This window comes from Drosophila arizonae, chromosome 5 (assembly GCF_054131065.1).
Source record: "Drosophila arizonae isolate 15081-1271.41 chromosome 5, UAZ_ARI_1.0, whole genome shotgun sequence".
NCBI lineage: Eukaryota > Metazoa > Arthropoda > Insecta > Diptera > Drosophilidae > Drosophila > Drosophila arizonae.
This window is the reverse complement of record NC_142925.1, coordinates 8,920,934-8,936,229: the sequence shown is the minus strand read 5'-3', so window position 1 is coordinate 8,936,229 and position 15,296 is coordinate 8,920,934. Positions and strand designations below refer to the sequence as shown.

Genomic DNA, 15,296 nt, shown 5'->3' with positions numbered 1-15,296 from the left:
GCCTCGTTTTGAAACACTGAAATGCTCAACACACACAAGCACCCCGCTTCCCGCTTTGCCTAAATGTCATTATTATTTTTCGAGTTTCATCCGCAGCCACAGTGCAAATTGCTGCCGCACGTTAATAAATTATAATATTTAACAATAATAATACAAACTTAAAGCTAAAACATAGCTTTAAACGTTCATCAACTTAATTTAAGTGTTAAAATAGTTCTAAAGTGTCATTAAATCGCAAAAAGAAAGATCGAAAAGCAAATACAAAACAAAAAGCCTAGAATAAATAAAAAAAAAAACCTCTCAAGGCACGCAGCTAAGCAAGAGGTCGTCGTCGTCGTTGTGCTATTTGTTGTTATTTGTCAGCGTCACATGCGCCTCTGCCGTTGCTGTTGAATAAGTTTCACATGTACAGCTAATGTGCATACCCTATAGCTGCAATTGCCCTGGTGAATGCAAACTAAAGTACAAAAATACATTGCGAAGACTTTAAAGGTGAGTGCGCGGCATCAATACAGAATGTACCAACAAAAACAACAAAAATTGAAACTGTTATAACATATGCGACAGTGGCGTAGTTAAACGGGGGCCAATGGACGGCAGAATGTGCCGAGCGAACGAGCGAGCGAGAACCTGATTTGATCAAATTGCAGCTGCATTTTATCGAATTTCAACAGCAAAAACAACCACAATATAAGAAACTAGAAAAGTGCAACAAGACATTTAGATATATGGTATATATGGGCAATTGGTAGGGTGCATGCAGCGAAATGCTTAACTCCCTTTCGGTGGTTGCAATGCGCCCCTTCTTCCTTCTGCCTGTCACAATTTGATTTAGGCACGTCGCCTTGTCTCGCTCCGTCTGCGTCTCCTTCTCCTTCTCCCTCTCCTACTTTTACTGCTACTTCTACTTCTACTTCTTGCGCTGCTGCATTGCATTTTAAATTGCAGTTTACATGTTGCTAAAAACTCTACGCACAATTGCAAGACAAAGAGACACCATTTGTTTGCATTGTGTTGCCAATAAAAATATTTGCATTGTGTTAACGCGCTCTTTACCAACCATTGCAGCTGTGCAGCGGCAACAACTGAAGGAGGATCAAGCAGGATCATGCAGCATCATGTGCATGCGACTCGGGCAGCTCCACATTTACGGCATCACAGTCATCTGGCGATGCCGTTTCCCACCATGGAGCAACAAATGTTGAGCACACTAATAGCAACTGCACCAGAACAACAGCCACAGCAACAACCGCAGCAGCAGCAGCAGCAACAGCAGCCGCCGCCGCCACCGCAACGGGAACATGGACGGTAAGGAATGCTATGTATGATGGAGGCAATGCTCTTAGCTTATTTGGGTAAAGACGCCGTCTTGTCTAGGCTCTTGGTCTTCTTTCTTACGTACGTTGCGGCAATTATGTTAATTCCTGTCACTGACAATCGCCTGTGAGACTCATCATCCCATTTTCTCAACTCATAAATTATAATTTCAGTGGGCCTTTGTTCTTTAGCGCTCAGCATGACTTCCGCTCGATAACGGGTTTTCCAGCGACAGCAGCAACAGCAACAACAACAACATCGGCAGGCTACAATTATCCTTGACGTTCGTCGGGATTCGCCAGTTTCTCTCATTTTACTTTTTTTTTATTTCATTTTTTGCTCAGTTTGTCGCCTTTTGTACGATCAGATGTTTCGCTCAGAGTTCAACCTAATCGACCCGCCGCCAGTTGCTCTGCAGTCGCTGTTCGTCTCGCATCCGCTGCGAACGTTTCGAAGCTAACGATTTGTTTTATGCTAAAGCATGTAAAAGACTTGTGTCAGGTGATGATGCGAGCACTATTAGTAACTAAATGCTTGATAACTGCATTACAAAGTGAGCAATTACCTGGCGAACCTATTCATAGTGAGTGTGAGAGAGCGCATTTGCTTAACAATGAATTCGGGAAACAGTTGTGGAAGTGCAGCGTGCCATGGCATTCGGATCACAATTTGATTAACATGCGAAAAGTTTTGATCTATAAGCATTGCTTTGAGTATTGTTTTATAACATTCTTGAAGACCCTCAGACCTTTCAGTTCTGTCAAGTAAAAAGCTATCTCTGTTTATCTGAAATCGAATGGAATTTCGATTCTTTTAAAATTCTATGAGAAAAACATGATTACATCCTGATTACCCCATTTTCAATGGGCTCATATATTTGTGTAGTGCTTAAATTTTTAATTTTTTAGAGAGAATTCCAATTGTATAAGGATCGAGTACTCCTCTAAAGCATCCTGTTTTAAATACTTAATTTAAAGACCATGTCAACAGCAAAGTTGTAATCAAGTAAGATATATGAAATTCCTTTTTATTATAGCATGATATGTTATAATAAGCAATCTTCATTTTAGATTTATATATTAACTGCCTAAGTTGGGGATTTGTCCAAGTGTCGAGCATCTTATCTGTTCCATCAGAAAGTTTCTGATATTTTATAAAATATTAATTATAAACAAATTTGGCTATATCCCAGCACATTTGACATCCTGCCTAATTTCACAATTATTTTATTTAATCCAATTATGAAATGCATTCAGTTCCGTTTCCTGTTTATTTGAGCACTGCAGTTCAGTTGAACAGCTTTGTTTAAGCTCAACTCGCTGTGATAATTTCTTAATAGATTTAACAATTGCAAATTAACTCGACCAGTGCCCAATACACAGAGCTTTATTGGCCAAGAAGTGGTCATCCACAGATTTGCCGGATTTCCATGTGTAAGCCCATTCTCCCTGTCTTCCTCTCCCTTTCTCTCTCTCTCTCTCTTTAACTCTATCTAGCTTTTGGGTAGGTGCGTCTCAATTGAAGCTGACAGTTGGCGAAAAATGACACGATGCGTAAAAGAATGCGGCTTTTGTGCTTTGTTAGGGATTTTTGCCATTGTTCAGGCCTTACCGCTGTTGTCTGTAGCTGCAACAACAACAACAACAACAGCAACAACAGCAGCAGCAGCAACAACAACTAGGGCCATGGCGCAAAGGGTGAACCGCTACGTTGCCTTTGACCGTGTGTTTTCTTTTTGTTTTGTTATTTTTGTTTTCGATGGCCACTCAATATGGCATTTTATGTACTTAGCCCCAGCACTTTGTGTGCGCTCGAGCAGTTCAAGTTTATCATTTCACAAGATTAGAATAGTTAGAGGAAACCAAAAAGTTCTAGAAACTATTTTAGAATTTATTAGGATTTAGCACAGATTAAAGGATAAATGTATTAAGCCGTTTATATTTAAATTATCAAATATTTATATATTTTAGAGATTTATCTTTATTGTATGCAATATGATTTCATAGAATTTTCATAATTTTTATTATTTCAATTCAATTATTTTCAATTCTTTATTGTTTTCTTACTTTTGTTCGTTTGCTTGTATTTGTAGATTAAACATTCATCAGATAGGCTTTGTATTAATATAAGATTTCGTCCACAAACCATTTTTCAGAAGTCAGACAATTCCAGTAAATTTAACTTTTGTATACACCTGAATGTTTTTAGTGCAGTTTTGTAGTTGCAGGTGTTGCTAAATTTTTAGCGGGGTCTTCTGAACCCAAACAGAAATTCGTCGAGTATTTGCAGAATTATTTCTTTATAGGGTATAGACAAGTGTAAATATTAATATAGAAAATTGTTGGAACAGAATTTTCGATATCAAAATTATGGTGAACAATTGATGCGAATTGTTAAGACTATTTAGCAAATGCTGATGTTTCTTTTATCAAAGTCCACTACATTTTACACACACTTGCAGCCTGAATCATCATCATCATCATCAGCAGCAGCAGCAGCAGCCGCAACATCATCAGCCGCATCATCACGTCCTCGCACCGCAGCAGCAGCAGCCACAATTGAATGCCGCATATCACAACAACAACAGTAACAGTAACAACAACAACAACGCCAATAAGAACAACAACAATAGCAATCAAATGCAAAAAATACGACAGCAACATCAACATCTCAGCAATGGCCATTTAGCAAATTGCAATCAAGCACCGCCGCCAGCAGCAGCTCCACAGGGCTTCAATCATCCAACGGCGCTTGGTTATGGCCAGCTGCCACATCACATGGCACATTTGGGCAGCTATGCGACACAGCCGCCGCCGGCGGCGCTGCAGAGCGGCAAACAGCCGCATTACTACCTGAGCAATGCCAAGCCCTCCAAGTACAGCAATAATGCCAACAATAATAGCAACGGCAGCAATAGCGGGAGTGGCAACGGCAGTAGCTATGCCCATTCATCGAAAACCATTCTGCAGAACACCTATCGTCCGGCCAAGATCAATGGCCAGGCGTGCGGCTCAGCCACAGAGCCAGTAGCAGCAGTTGCTGCGACAGCGGCAGCTCCTGCTCCTGCTCCGGCAGAGCACTCGCAGCGCATTGTGGGCAGGGGCAGCAATAGCGATAACCATGTCCTGGCCAATGAGGAGATCTGTGAACTGGCGCCAGACGTGACGTCCAATTGCTGTGAGCCATCGGCGCCGTCGGCAGCGCAGGCCGACGATCGCAGCAACGGCGCCGAGCATATGGATGCCGCTGGCACGCTCTCCAATGAGGATGGCAGTACGGGGCGCAATGGCAAGGATAAGACGCCCATGTGTCTGGTCAACGAGCTGGCCCGGTACAACAAGGTGAGTAGCTAAAGCCTCTGAATATATTGAGAAATATTCATATCATCTTTGTGTGCCCCACAGATCACGCATCAGTATCGGTTGACGGGCGAGCGCGGTCCGGCCCATTGCAAAACCTTCACAGTCACCTTGAAGCTGGGCGAGGAGGAGTACTCGGCAGATGGTTTCAAAATCAAGAAAGCCCAGCACTTGGCCGCCTCCAAGGCCATCGAGGAGACCAAATACAAGCATCCGCCACCAAAGATACGCCGCAACGATGAGAACAGCTCAACGCGCACCCACATCACGCCCACCGTTGAGCTGAATGCGCTGGCCATGAAGCTGGGCCAGCGCACCTACTATCTGCTGGATCCGACGCAAATGCCGCCTGCCGAGCAAATGCTACCACCCGAATATGCCACACCGTTGTTGCCTACACCGGCGCCTGGTCTACCGCCACCGCCACCGCCGCCATTCGCACTGCGCCGCAATGCCAACGGTAGCTACGTGTTGCCAGCACCGCCCATGCATCCGCATCATGTGGCGATGCAGACGCAACGCGCCATCTACGGCCATCAGCGCCCGTATGCGCCGAAATATCAGTCACGCTTTACTTTGGCCCCGGCGCTGGGGCCGCATATGCTGGCCGGGCCGCATGGGCCCTATGCGCCCGCCCTGCCCGTGACCCCGAGCAAGATAACCCTGTTCGTGGGCAAGCAGAAGTTCGTGGGAGTGGGCCGGACACTGCAGCAGGCTAAGCACGATGCGGCGGCGAGGGCGCTGCAAGTGCTCAAGACGCAGGTGAATAGCGCAACGGAGGAGGCGCTGGACGATTCCATGGATGAGGGCGACAAGAAATCGCCCATATCGCAGGTGCACGAGATCGGCATCAGGCGCAACATGACGGTGCATTTCAAGGTGCTGCGCGAGGAGGGCCCGGCGCACATGAAGAACTTCATCACGGCCTGCATTGTGGGCTCCATTGTGAGCGAGGGCGAGGGCAATGGCAAGAAGATATCGAAGAAGCGTGCGGCGGAAAAGATGCTAGCCGAGCTGCAGAAATTGCCGCCGCTCACGCCCACCAAACAGACGCCCATGAAGCGCATCAAAGTGAAGACGCCCGGCAAGGGCGGTGCGGCAGCGGCGGCAGCTGCCACAGGCATGACAGCTGCCGCCGTCACACCGCTCGCCAAGCCGGAGCGACGCAAGCGCTTGAGTGCACATCAAAAGGAGAAGTCGACGGCCGACCAGGATGATGCCGAGAATCCCATCACGAAGCTCATACAACTGCAGCAGACGCGCAAGGAGAAGGAGCCCATCTTTGAGCTAATTGCGAAGAATGGAAACGAGTCGTGCAGGCGGCGTGAATTCGTCATGGAGGTCTCAGCCAGCGGGCGCACAGCGCGCGGCACGGGCAACAGCAAAAAGCAGGCCAAACGTAACTCCGCCCAGGGTGAGTTGAAGTTGATTAGAAATGCATGACGTATGCTAATGCCACTTCTCTTATATGTATATAGCCTTACTGGAATTGCTGGAGGGTACGGAGCACAGCGTTGGGGAGATGGAGCATGTCGTGGACCATAATGTGCCGACAGTTGCAACGGCAGCTGTGCCGGCAGCTGCGCTCACTATGGAGCCAACTGTCGGCCTCGAGGTGCCCATGGTCTCAACGCCTGCGGGTCCTGTGCCCGGCATTCTAATACTACGCCAAAACAAGAAACGTAAGTGAATATTTCATGTGGTTGTGGATTTACGCTCTTACTTAATTTCACTTTCACGCAGCAGCGAAGAAGAAAGATGCGGTGGTTGTGGTCAAAGCCAACATGGAGGCAGCTAAGGAGAAGGAGAAGGAGGCCAGAGCAGAGGCTGCACCAGCTGCAGGGGATAAGAGCACTCACAACAGCAACAGCCACACAAATATTAATAATAGTAACAACAACAGCAACAGCAACAACAACAACAGCAACAGCAGCAATGAGTCGCATGCCCATGAGGCGGCCAATGAGAGCAGCCTGAACACCTCGACGGGCAGCAATACGAGCGGCGTCAGCAGCAACAGCAGTAATGCGCCCGGAGCCAGCAGCAATGCCAGCGGCGGTGGTGGCGACGGCAACAACAATGCTGGCGGTGGTGCAGGCAGTGGCGGTGGCGGCGGCAGTGGCAGCGGCGGTGGTGTGCATATGAAAGAGCAGCTCATATATCTTAGTAAATTATTGGATTTCGAGGTGAGTAGCTGCAGTTGAAATATATAGCTCTAGGGTGTAACTAACGCCCCCCTCTCTTTCTCTCTCTCTCTCTCTGCGACAGGTCAACTTTTCGGACTATCCCAAGGGTAATCATAATGAGTTTCTAACCATAGTCACGCTCTCGACAACGCCGCCGCAGATCTGCCATGGCGTGGGCACGAGCTGTGAGGAGTCGCAGAATGCAGCCGCACGCAATGCACTCAAAATCTTAAGCGAACTGGGCCTGAATAATGCCAAGAAATAAGCCAAACTAATCAACTGCAATTTATGTATTCTTTTTATTTTTATTGCTAAAAAGCAAAGAGAAAAATGCAAAAAAAAAAAAAAAATCACCCGTCCACAAATCAAACCTAAAAAAAATGAAAAACAAAGTAAAATGTGAAAGAAGAGTAGAGAAAGAAAAAAAACAGAAAAAAATAAACAAACGCTGTGTGCAAGAATGAAAAAAGAAGAAGATCAAAGAGCAAAGTATGCAAGAAAAACAAAAACGAAAGGAAATCAAAGCAAGAAACAGTAATTTTTGAAATAGTAAATTATTAGTTAAAACCTATTTATTTATTTATGTGCAAGTGTGCGCAATGTGCATTGTTTATTTGAATATTTGTTTTATATAAATACAATGCGCAGGCTGCATTAACTGCAGCTATATTATATTTAATTTATTTGTTGTTTAAAAATGTTATTGAACAGAAAACTGAAGCTGAAACTGAAACTGAAAACAAAAAATTAGAGCTACAACTAAACATAAACAGAACTAAATAAATTATCAATTAAAATGTACAATATTGCAGCATACACACACACACACACTATAAATTAAATATATTTATATATATTTAAGATGAGCGCTCATTAGGCACTTGAATTGAATTGATGAACAAATTGTATTAAACAAAGCTAAATATTTATTAACTGCATGCGGCTATTGAGAGGCTTATGCAGTGCTTTTAAAAAATAAATACAAAAATTTGTTTGCCACATAATTAAAAAAACAAAAAAAGAAAAACTAGAAAAAACAAAATTTGTAAACTGCACACGCTTGTGAAAATTTTTCATTTATTTTTTCAAAGCCAGTAAAGGGAGCATAAGAACTGCTGCTGCTTGTGGTAAAAATGTATGATGGAACTCGTCGAATAATGAATCTATATAATACTATTATTAATAATACTATATATAAATGAAACAAAATATATATATGTGTAAGCCTGAACAATTACAACGATCAAGCAACTAATTGTCCAGCTAAACAAATTTCTTGCTAACTTTTGCACACACAAATTCCGATGCTCATTATTATGATCATTATTTTGTGAATTGCAAATTGGAAGCTTGAAATTTGTGGCAGCCCAATTGAGTGCCACAATTTGTGGCAACCGAATGTATGGCTTTGCTGTGAATTGTGGCCAATTGTGGCGTAAATTGTTGGCTTGTAGTTGATAATGAAGAAAATACAATTTACATAATCGTTAATTATTATAATTAAATGTTTAAAAACCATTTTGTAAATGCTCAGTTTTTATTCGTTTTGGCATTTGGCTTACAAAAAGCTGAGCATCTTTATGAATAGCGTGTTGTTTAAATGTTCACCCAGTTTGGTAATTGTTTAACTTATGTTTTATTACACAACAATTCTATACTTTATCATAAAAACACACACACACACACCCACACAGACAAACAGTTGATGTATTCGCATGTTATGAAACGAAATTCTTTGTACAATAGTTTTTAATGAATTAATTAATTTGCCCAGTAAACAGCACAGATTAAGCGTTAAGTTGCATTATGTCAAATTGTATTTTGTGAAAAACAATTCTCGTCTCGCAACAATGTGCATGCTTTAACTAAAAACCCAAATGAAACGACTAATTTAAAAATACTAAATAACAAAAGCGAAATATATATGGCAAAAATCGTATGAAATAATAATAATAAAAAACAAGAGTCTTAAGTCTAAGCGATTTATATAAACACTTTTAATAACACATCCAGTATTAAAACATAAAAATAATGAACAAACGCAGACACATAAATCAATAATAATTAAATATATATTAAATATAAAAGTAAATAATACGAACAAAATCTTAAATCATGCACATTGTTTGCATGCGTCGTACCCCACTCTTCCTCAACTGCCCTCACAATTTGTTAGAAGATTTTGCAAAATTAAAAGGAACATACTAAATTAAGAAAAAAAAACAAAAAAAAAACTAAAACTAAAAGGAAAATTCTTGCAAAATCTTCACAAAAAATTAATAAGTAGTATAATAATATAATATATAATATAATATTGTACAACTCTATTTATAATGAAGGAAACCAACTAATCTGTTCATTAAGACCAAATACAAAAAAAAAAAAAAAAAACAAAAAACAAAAACAAGAAGTTGTGAGTACAGCTAAATTACATTTATTAACTTTTAAGCAACAAGAAAAACAATAAAAAATGGAAGAAGAAGAAGAAGAAGACGATGAGAAGAGGAACAACAAGAAGTGTTAGTGTTAAAAGGAAAAAAGTCTTGTTTTTTGTGCGAAAAGAAATACCTAAAAGAAATTACAAACTATATGACTATATGTAAAATGTAATACTTGTAATAAACATTCAAATAAAGTTGAAAACTGTCTTTGATTTTAATGGAGCTGTCTTTTTATAATGAATAGATGGGTAGAAAATGGAAGAAAACATATATATAATAATTCATTATATATAAATTAATTTAATAGTATAATATATTTATGCAAAATTCTTAAACTAGTTGGAAAAAACTCAAACAAACTTATCCAGTTGTGAATGAAATTCGATTATTATTTTTTTTATTATAATCCGAGCCACCGAATTGTTTTTTATTCAAGCTAAACTTCATAAAACTTTTATACTCACTCAATTTTTTGGAATTTATTTATAAAAATCTGCTGATTTATAAACTGCAAAATCTTGAATTAATGGCACCTCTTAATATAAGCCATAAAATATCAGACTTATATAATTGATAATAAAAATTAGTGAAAATTATTTCTAAATTCACAATCAAATTTGGTGACAGCTCGAACACGCATAAGGCTGAACAAAGAGATAGTGAGAGAGGTGAAAGGGGGCGAACAATTAACGCATCTTAATTTGACAAACATTTCACAATTTTGAAACTAAACGTTGAACGTCGAAACGTTTTCCATAATTGATATGCTTATTGGCTGCGATATAGATTATAAAGATTATTTGATTGCCATGACTAATATCGAAAATATTTTAATTGGCGTTGTTATCGGGCAGAGAAAGACAGAAAGAAAGAAAGAGAGAGAGAGAGAGAAAGAGAGAAAGAGAGAGGAAGGAAAAGAGAGAGAGCTAGTGAGAGGAGAGGACGCAAAGAGAAAGGTAAACTTTTAAGATAGGATTTTTAAGAATATTAAGGATATTGTAATCCAAAAGGAATATTAACAATTTGGATGACAATATATTTGTATATATTTCTATTTTTCGAAGATAACCATTCCAACTTCAACTTTCCTCAAATTATTTAAAATATTCTTTTAAAAAACAAATTGCTTAAATAAAATGGATCAAGCATAAACATGTCTGCCAATTAAATAATAAACCACTCTAGACCCTATTGAGCCAGTGATGTCTGTGATGTCGCTAACACCATCAAAATGTATTCAGATCCATTAATATTACAATACATATTGTTTTTCTATCTTTTGAATATATTTCAGCAAATAAACATATTTGTTCCAGATTTCCAGTAATACCCATTGCGTCGCTGGGGCTTGGCCCCTGTTACGGCGCTCCGATCTGATCGATTGCAACTAAATGTGGAAGTAGGCGCGCCTCTTGCAGCGCCTCATGCTCGTTGTTTCACTTTCTCCGCTGGCATTTTGTATTTTGGCTAGCGATTAAAATACAAGAAATTGTTGTTTGGTGGCCAAATGCATAATAAAAACATAAACTTAAATAAATGCCTTTATCTTGGCCCATATGCACATGCTAGCCGCGCAGCCAAGCCAATGGGATCTCTGCACTGCTCCGGCTACCAACAACAAATCGGAAGCCCGGCTAAAAAATCAAAAAATCAAAAATCAAAATCAAAGCGCTGCCCGCGCATTTGCATATGCGAAGCGACTGCACAGATGCGCAGCCGGCTAAATGCTCTCCCTGTCCGTGTGTGTGTGAGTGTGGAGAATATGTGTGTCTGTGTGCGTGATTAATTTATGGTGCTGATAATAATCCGGAGCCGGCAACGCCAAGCTACAACGTGTGATTATGAAATTTGTATGTTTATTTATTTTTTCTTTTTTGCCAAAAGAAATCAATAATACGGCGGAGGAGTGAAAGATGTGAAAGACGTGAAAGATACGACACGAGAAATTAACATGTGTTTGTCAGCGCCGGCAAAGACATTAGTAATCGCATACCCACACACACACACACACACTAACATGCACACATATGTGTATATAACTCTATATATGATGTAATAGGCATTTGAATTTGTTAGCATGCGCGGGAATTGGGTTTTTGGTTTTGATTTTGGTTTCGGTTTTAGTTGCGAGTTTTTGGGTTTTTGGAATTTTTTCTGGTGCGGAAATGGAAGTTGAACTTGTTGTAATTAAAAACCAAATGCTAACCATGAATTTAAGCCACATTTTTGATGCATCGTCTGCATATAAATATCGATTTTTATATATTTTTTTGTTTGTTATATAAAATGGGAATTTGAGTGTTTTTTTTTTTTATCTCTTACATTTCAAGCAGAAAATTTTAAGGCGTTAGCCAAATGAAAGTGAAACTTTTTTCTACCACAAACTGGAATATTTATACATTTCTTTTTGATGCGCTTCTTCGTCTTCTTCTTCTCTTTCGATTATAACATTTTTGTTGATGCGCGCTTTGGCTAATTTTGGGATTTTGATTTAGGTTCGGATTTTGATTTATCTGCATGTCTGGCTTAAAGCTATTTATCTACTGATAATTTGGGGCTTTGACAAGCATTTAGAAGCACATGCCCATCCGTCTGTGTCGGGCTATGGAATGCCTATCGGTTGTAATCGTTTGATAATAAGTCTTGATAATTTAGCTTAGCTGCGTGCGGCTGCATTTCTGTATTGGATTAGTTTTTGGACTGGCGTGACGCGAATCATCATCATTTTGTGGAGCTGCATGCGTTCAAATTTCTTTTAATCATGTTTAATGAGCCGCCAGCTGGAGCCACCTGCTTAGGGTATTAGGCATTGTAGATGAAGCTTGTCAGGATTGGTGGGAGGACACATTAGGCATAGATGAAAGATGTGATTGACAGCAAGTTGATGTGCCGCTCACTTCACGTCAGCACTATATCATAAAGAAGGTGGATAGGATATTATATGTATAAAGGGTATATATACAAAGGGTATATGGTAGTAGAGTATAGAACATACCATATATGTACCTAATATATTCCTTACCGTATCAGCTTAGGGTAGGGTATACCCTAAAAACACTTTTCGCATCAATTCGAGATAAGCTGTAGAAGTAAGTCAATTCCTCAATAGGAAAATTTACCTAAAAAAAAAAAAGAAATAAAATAATATAAATAATAGTTAGTAATATGAATAATAATATGAATAATAAAATAAAATATTAATCTAGAGTATTGCGACATAGCAGAGTATTTCGACATAACTGTCCAGATCTTTCCACATCTCTCCCGATTTCTCTCTCTATCTCTCTCTCTCTTTTACCCCGTTGAATGTTGTGCGTGCGTGTGTGCATGGCCAGAATATGAATTATTTATCTCAATTTGATTTTGCTTGAATTTGCCTTTAGCCAGTAGCTGTTTGCCTAATGTGTTCACATTTGCATTTCTGTACGTAATTTGGATGCTGTTTGGATGTTGGTTAGCTTGCCAAATGATTGACTCGATTGCATAGTTGTTTCTGGTGTGTGTCTATGTTTCCTTTTTGTCTGTTTGCTTGCTTAAATGTCTCGGGCGACCCTCGTTTCATAGCGTTTTACATGTTTTCCAAATTCCAAAAAAAAAAAAAAATACTTTATCTTCTCAACTTCCATGTTAAGTTTGAAATTTTCTGTGTGTTTTATTTTTAATTTAATTAATAGCAAAAAAAAAGTCTTGTTTTAAAGGTCAACTTTAAAGCGAAAATCCGAAATTGTTCATGAAACACAAAAATAAATGAAATACAAAAATAAAAAAATAATGAAGTGAATAATCTTTGATTAAGTTAGCGTAGCTACATTTTAACTATGTTTATTTTATAAATTGCCTATACATTAATTTCTTCTTCTTCGTCGTCTTCTGAAATTTGAATAATTAGTGCGCTTAAATATATAATAAACACTATAATTATGAAACGCATGCAGGAAGCGAATTACAATAAGCAGAAAGAGAAAATAAACTTTGAATAAATAAAATCAAATAAAATAAAAATTAACGCGCCCACATTCGCATAATTAATAAGATCAATTTATGTATATACGAATATACATATATATGTATATATGTATGCATAGATTTGAATTATGCCTAAAAGACGTGTGAAGTGCCAACAATTGGATTACTTTTGAATTGAAGTACAGTGAAGCACTTGAATGGAGAACAGAGCAGCAAAGTCTTAGCTCACTCGGTAGGCGGTCTAGCCAGTTCAGCCAGCTCCTAGACTTATTTTTTTTTTATTATTTAGCAGACAATCAACAGTATCATTAATTTCAATATCGAACTGAAAATATAGAAATAAGTTTTGGTACAAGTGCTTGCATAACGATTATTTATATACATACATACATACATACATGCATATATGTATGTCTCTCTCGCACAGGTATTTTGCATAAAAACGAATGTCTAGCGATCAATCGATCGATCTATCTATCCATCCACTGTTATGTGTACGATTGACGGATGCCACGAAAAATAATAAAAAAGTCATTTATATTAAAACAGCACGTGAATGCTTTTATTTGAATGCAAGCAAAATAATACCCTGCAAATGTGTTTAAGTGGGTAGCTACGTATGCTGCGGTCAGCTTTATAGTTGACCTAACGAAAGACCTTCTATTATTAAAACAGATTATAAAATTAGCTGCGTTGCGCGCAACTGATAGCATAATACTCATTCACGCTCTAAAAAAATCTTAAATAGATTTAAAACTCTATCTATCAATTTACCATGCGATCATTTTGAGGCCTACCTATAGGCGTGCCTAAGTAGGTCAATTATGATCGAACTGCACAACTTTGTGGACACAGCTCTAAATGTGTTCAAGATAAAATATATATATATATGAGTAGAGTGGATATGGTTGATAAGAAGCAAGGGAATGGATAGATGAATATTTGAAAAAAAAAAAATAATAATAATAATAATAATAATTATAAATAAATAAACGTCTAAAAAAAAAAAAAAAAAAAAAAAAAAAAAGCAGCACAGAAAACATTCAATCTAAACAAAATAAAGTAAAATTAAGTAAATAATCAAACACAATGGTTTAAATTGGTCTTAATGGCAATAATCATGGTAATGAGAACTGAAGCGTGCATAATTAAATTGCGCTCACTGTTTTCTTTTTTTTTTTTATATTGTTTTTATTGATGATGCCCAAAGAATGCGATTATAAATAAGGAATTATTTTTTAAGAGATAAGTGTATTGTTGTTGTTGTTGCTGTCGCTCTCTCTATTGCTGTGCAGTTCTGAGATGCTGCAGCTCCTGTGCATAGTCAGCCGGTGCCCAGTTGCCAAAGAGTGCATCGCCCATGGCTATATACGCACGGAATAGAGTGTTAAAGTTGACATAGGGTTTATCCTCCAGCTCCTCGTCGTACTCGGCTGCCACGTGTTGCAACAAGTTGAGGCATAGCAGAGCCGCCAGTGCCACCAATAGCCCGTGTCTGTGTAGCTGCCACATGCTTGCGTAATTCTAATTGCATATCAATTGCAGCTGCGGCTTTTATAGAGCGATTGCATGTGCCAATTGGGCCAAGTGTTGTCACAGTTGGCCAAAGAACAACACTATTAAATATTGTTGTTAAAACATCAGAAGCGGATCAGGGGCAAGCGATGCTTAAATAGACACATTTCTATGCTTGTTTAGTGGAGGAAGCAGCAACAGCAGCAGCAACACCAGCAACACCAGCAGACATGACATGGCACAGCCAACGCCAACGCCAACGCCAGTGCCACCTACTGCCATTAATCATGCTGGCCAAAAAGCCAAGTGCAGTCAGTTAATTGCCTTAGCCAAGTTGCTTTAATTGATCGCACGAGCTTTTGTTTAATTATAAAATGACTTTACATTTGGGTCACACGATACTCAAACGCATTTCAAATGCGGAAACTATCGAGCCCCCGACCAAGTAGTACTCAAAACCCTACTATAACGATCGACCCTCCTCTGGCAGGAGCCTTGAAAGCCAAGCGCGA

The 15,296-nt window shown here is 39.2% G+C and overlaps 2 protein-coding genes and 1 long non-coding RNA gene across 5 annotated transcripts; 1 reads left to right on the top strand and 2 right to left on the bottom strand.

Annotated features, from left to right (window-relative positions):
• Positions 1 to 38: 38 nt before the first annotated feature.
• stau (double-stranded RNA-binding protein Staufen) lies at positions 39 to 9,521 on the top strand. 2 transcript variants are annotated; one of them, XM_089472115.1, is made up of 7 exons: positions 39 to 492; positions 1,069 to 1,308; positions 3,779 to 4,658; positions 4,722 to 6,090; positions 6,155 to 6,358; positions 6,420 to 6,862; positions 6,945 to 9,521. In XM_089472115.1, exons 2-7 carry the CDS (start codon positions 1,109 to 1,111, stop codon positions 7,125 to 7,127), a joined length of 3,279 nt encoding a protein of 1,092 aa, XP_089328241.1. In that variant the 5' UTR covers positions 39 to 492; positions 1,069 to 1,108; the 3' UTR covers positions 7,128 to 9,521. The 2 variants fall into 2 exon arrangements, with proteins under 2 accessions (XP_089328241.1, XP_089328242.1); XM_089472116.1 differs by having other exon boundaries at positions 41 to 492; positions 6,423 to 6,862.
• A 982-nt stretch (positions 9,522 to 10,503) lies between these two features.
• Positions 10,504 to 13,114, bottom strand: LOC149268461 (uncharacterized). 2 transcript variants are annotated; one of them, XR_016270632.1, is made up of 4 exons: positions 12,544 to 13,114; positions 12,326 to 12,422; positions 11,510 to 12,212; positions 10,504 to 10,937 (listed from the first exon to the last, which is right to left on the bottom strand). It is a non-coding gene; the product is annotated as an uncharacterized LOC149268461 (long non-coding RNA). The 2 variants fall into 2 exon arrangements; XR_016270631.1 differs by having other exon boundaries at positions 12,602 to 13,114.
• Positions 13,115 to 14,434: 1,320 nt separating this feature from the next.
• LOC149268460 (uncharacterized) lies at positions 14,435 to 14,809 on the bottom strand. Its single transcript, XM_089471688.1, has one exon. It carries the CDS (start codon positions 14,779 to 14,781, stop codon positions 14,551 to 14,553), a length of 231 nt encoding a protein of 76 aa, XP_089327814.1. The 5' UTR covers positions 14,782 to 14,809; the 3' UTR covers positions 14,435 to 14,550.
• Between the last annotated feature and the right edge of the window lie 487 nt (positions 14,810 to 15,296).

Excerpts from the sequence above, each read along its gene's own strand:
- stau (XM_089472115.1), top strand. The coding sequence starts at position 1,109 with ATGCAGCATCATGTGCATGCGACTCGGGCAGCTCCACATTTACGGCAT. Across the intron at positions 4,659-4,721 it reads AGCTGGCCCGGTACAACAAG|ATCACGCATCAGTATCGGTT; the intron begins GTGAGTAGCTAA and ends TGTGCCCCACAG. Across the intron at positions 6,863-6,944 it reads GTAAATTATTGGATTTCGAG|GTCAACTTTTCGGACTATCC; the intron begins GTGAGTAGCTGC and ends TCTCTGCGACAG.
- LOC149268460 (XM_089471688.1), bottom strand. The coding sequence starts at position 14,781 with ATGTGGCAGCTACACAGACACGGGCTATTGGTGGCACTGGCGGCTCTG.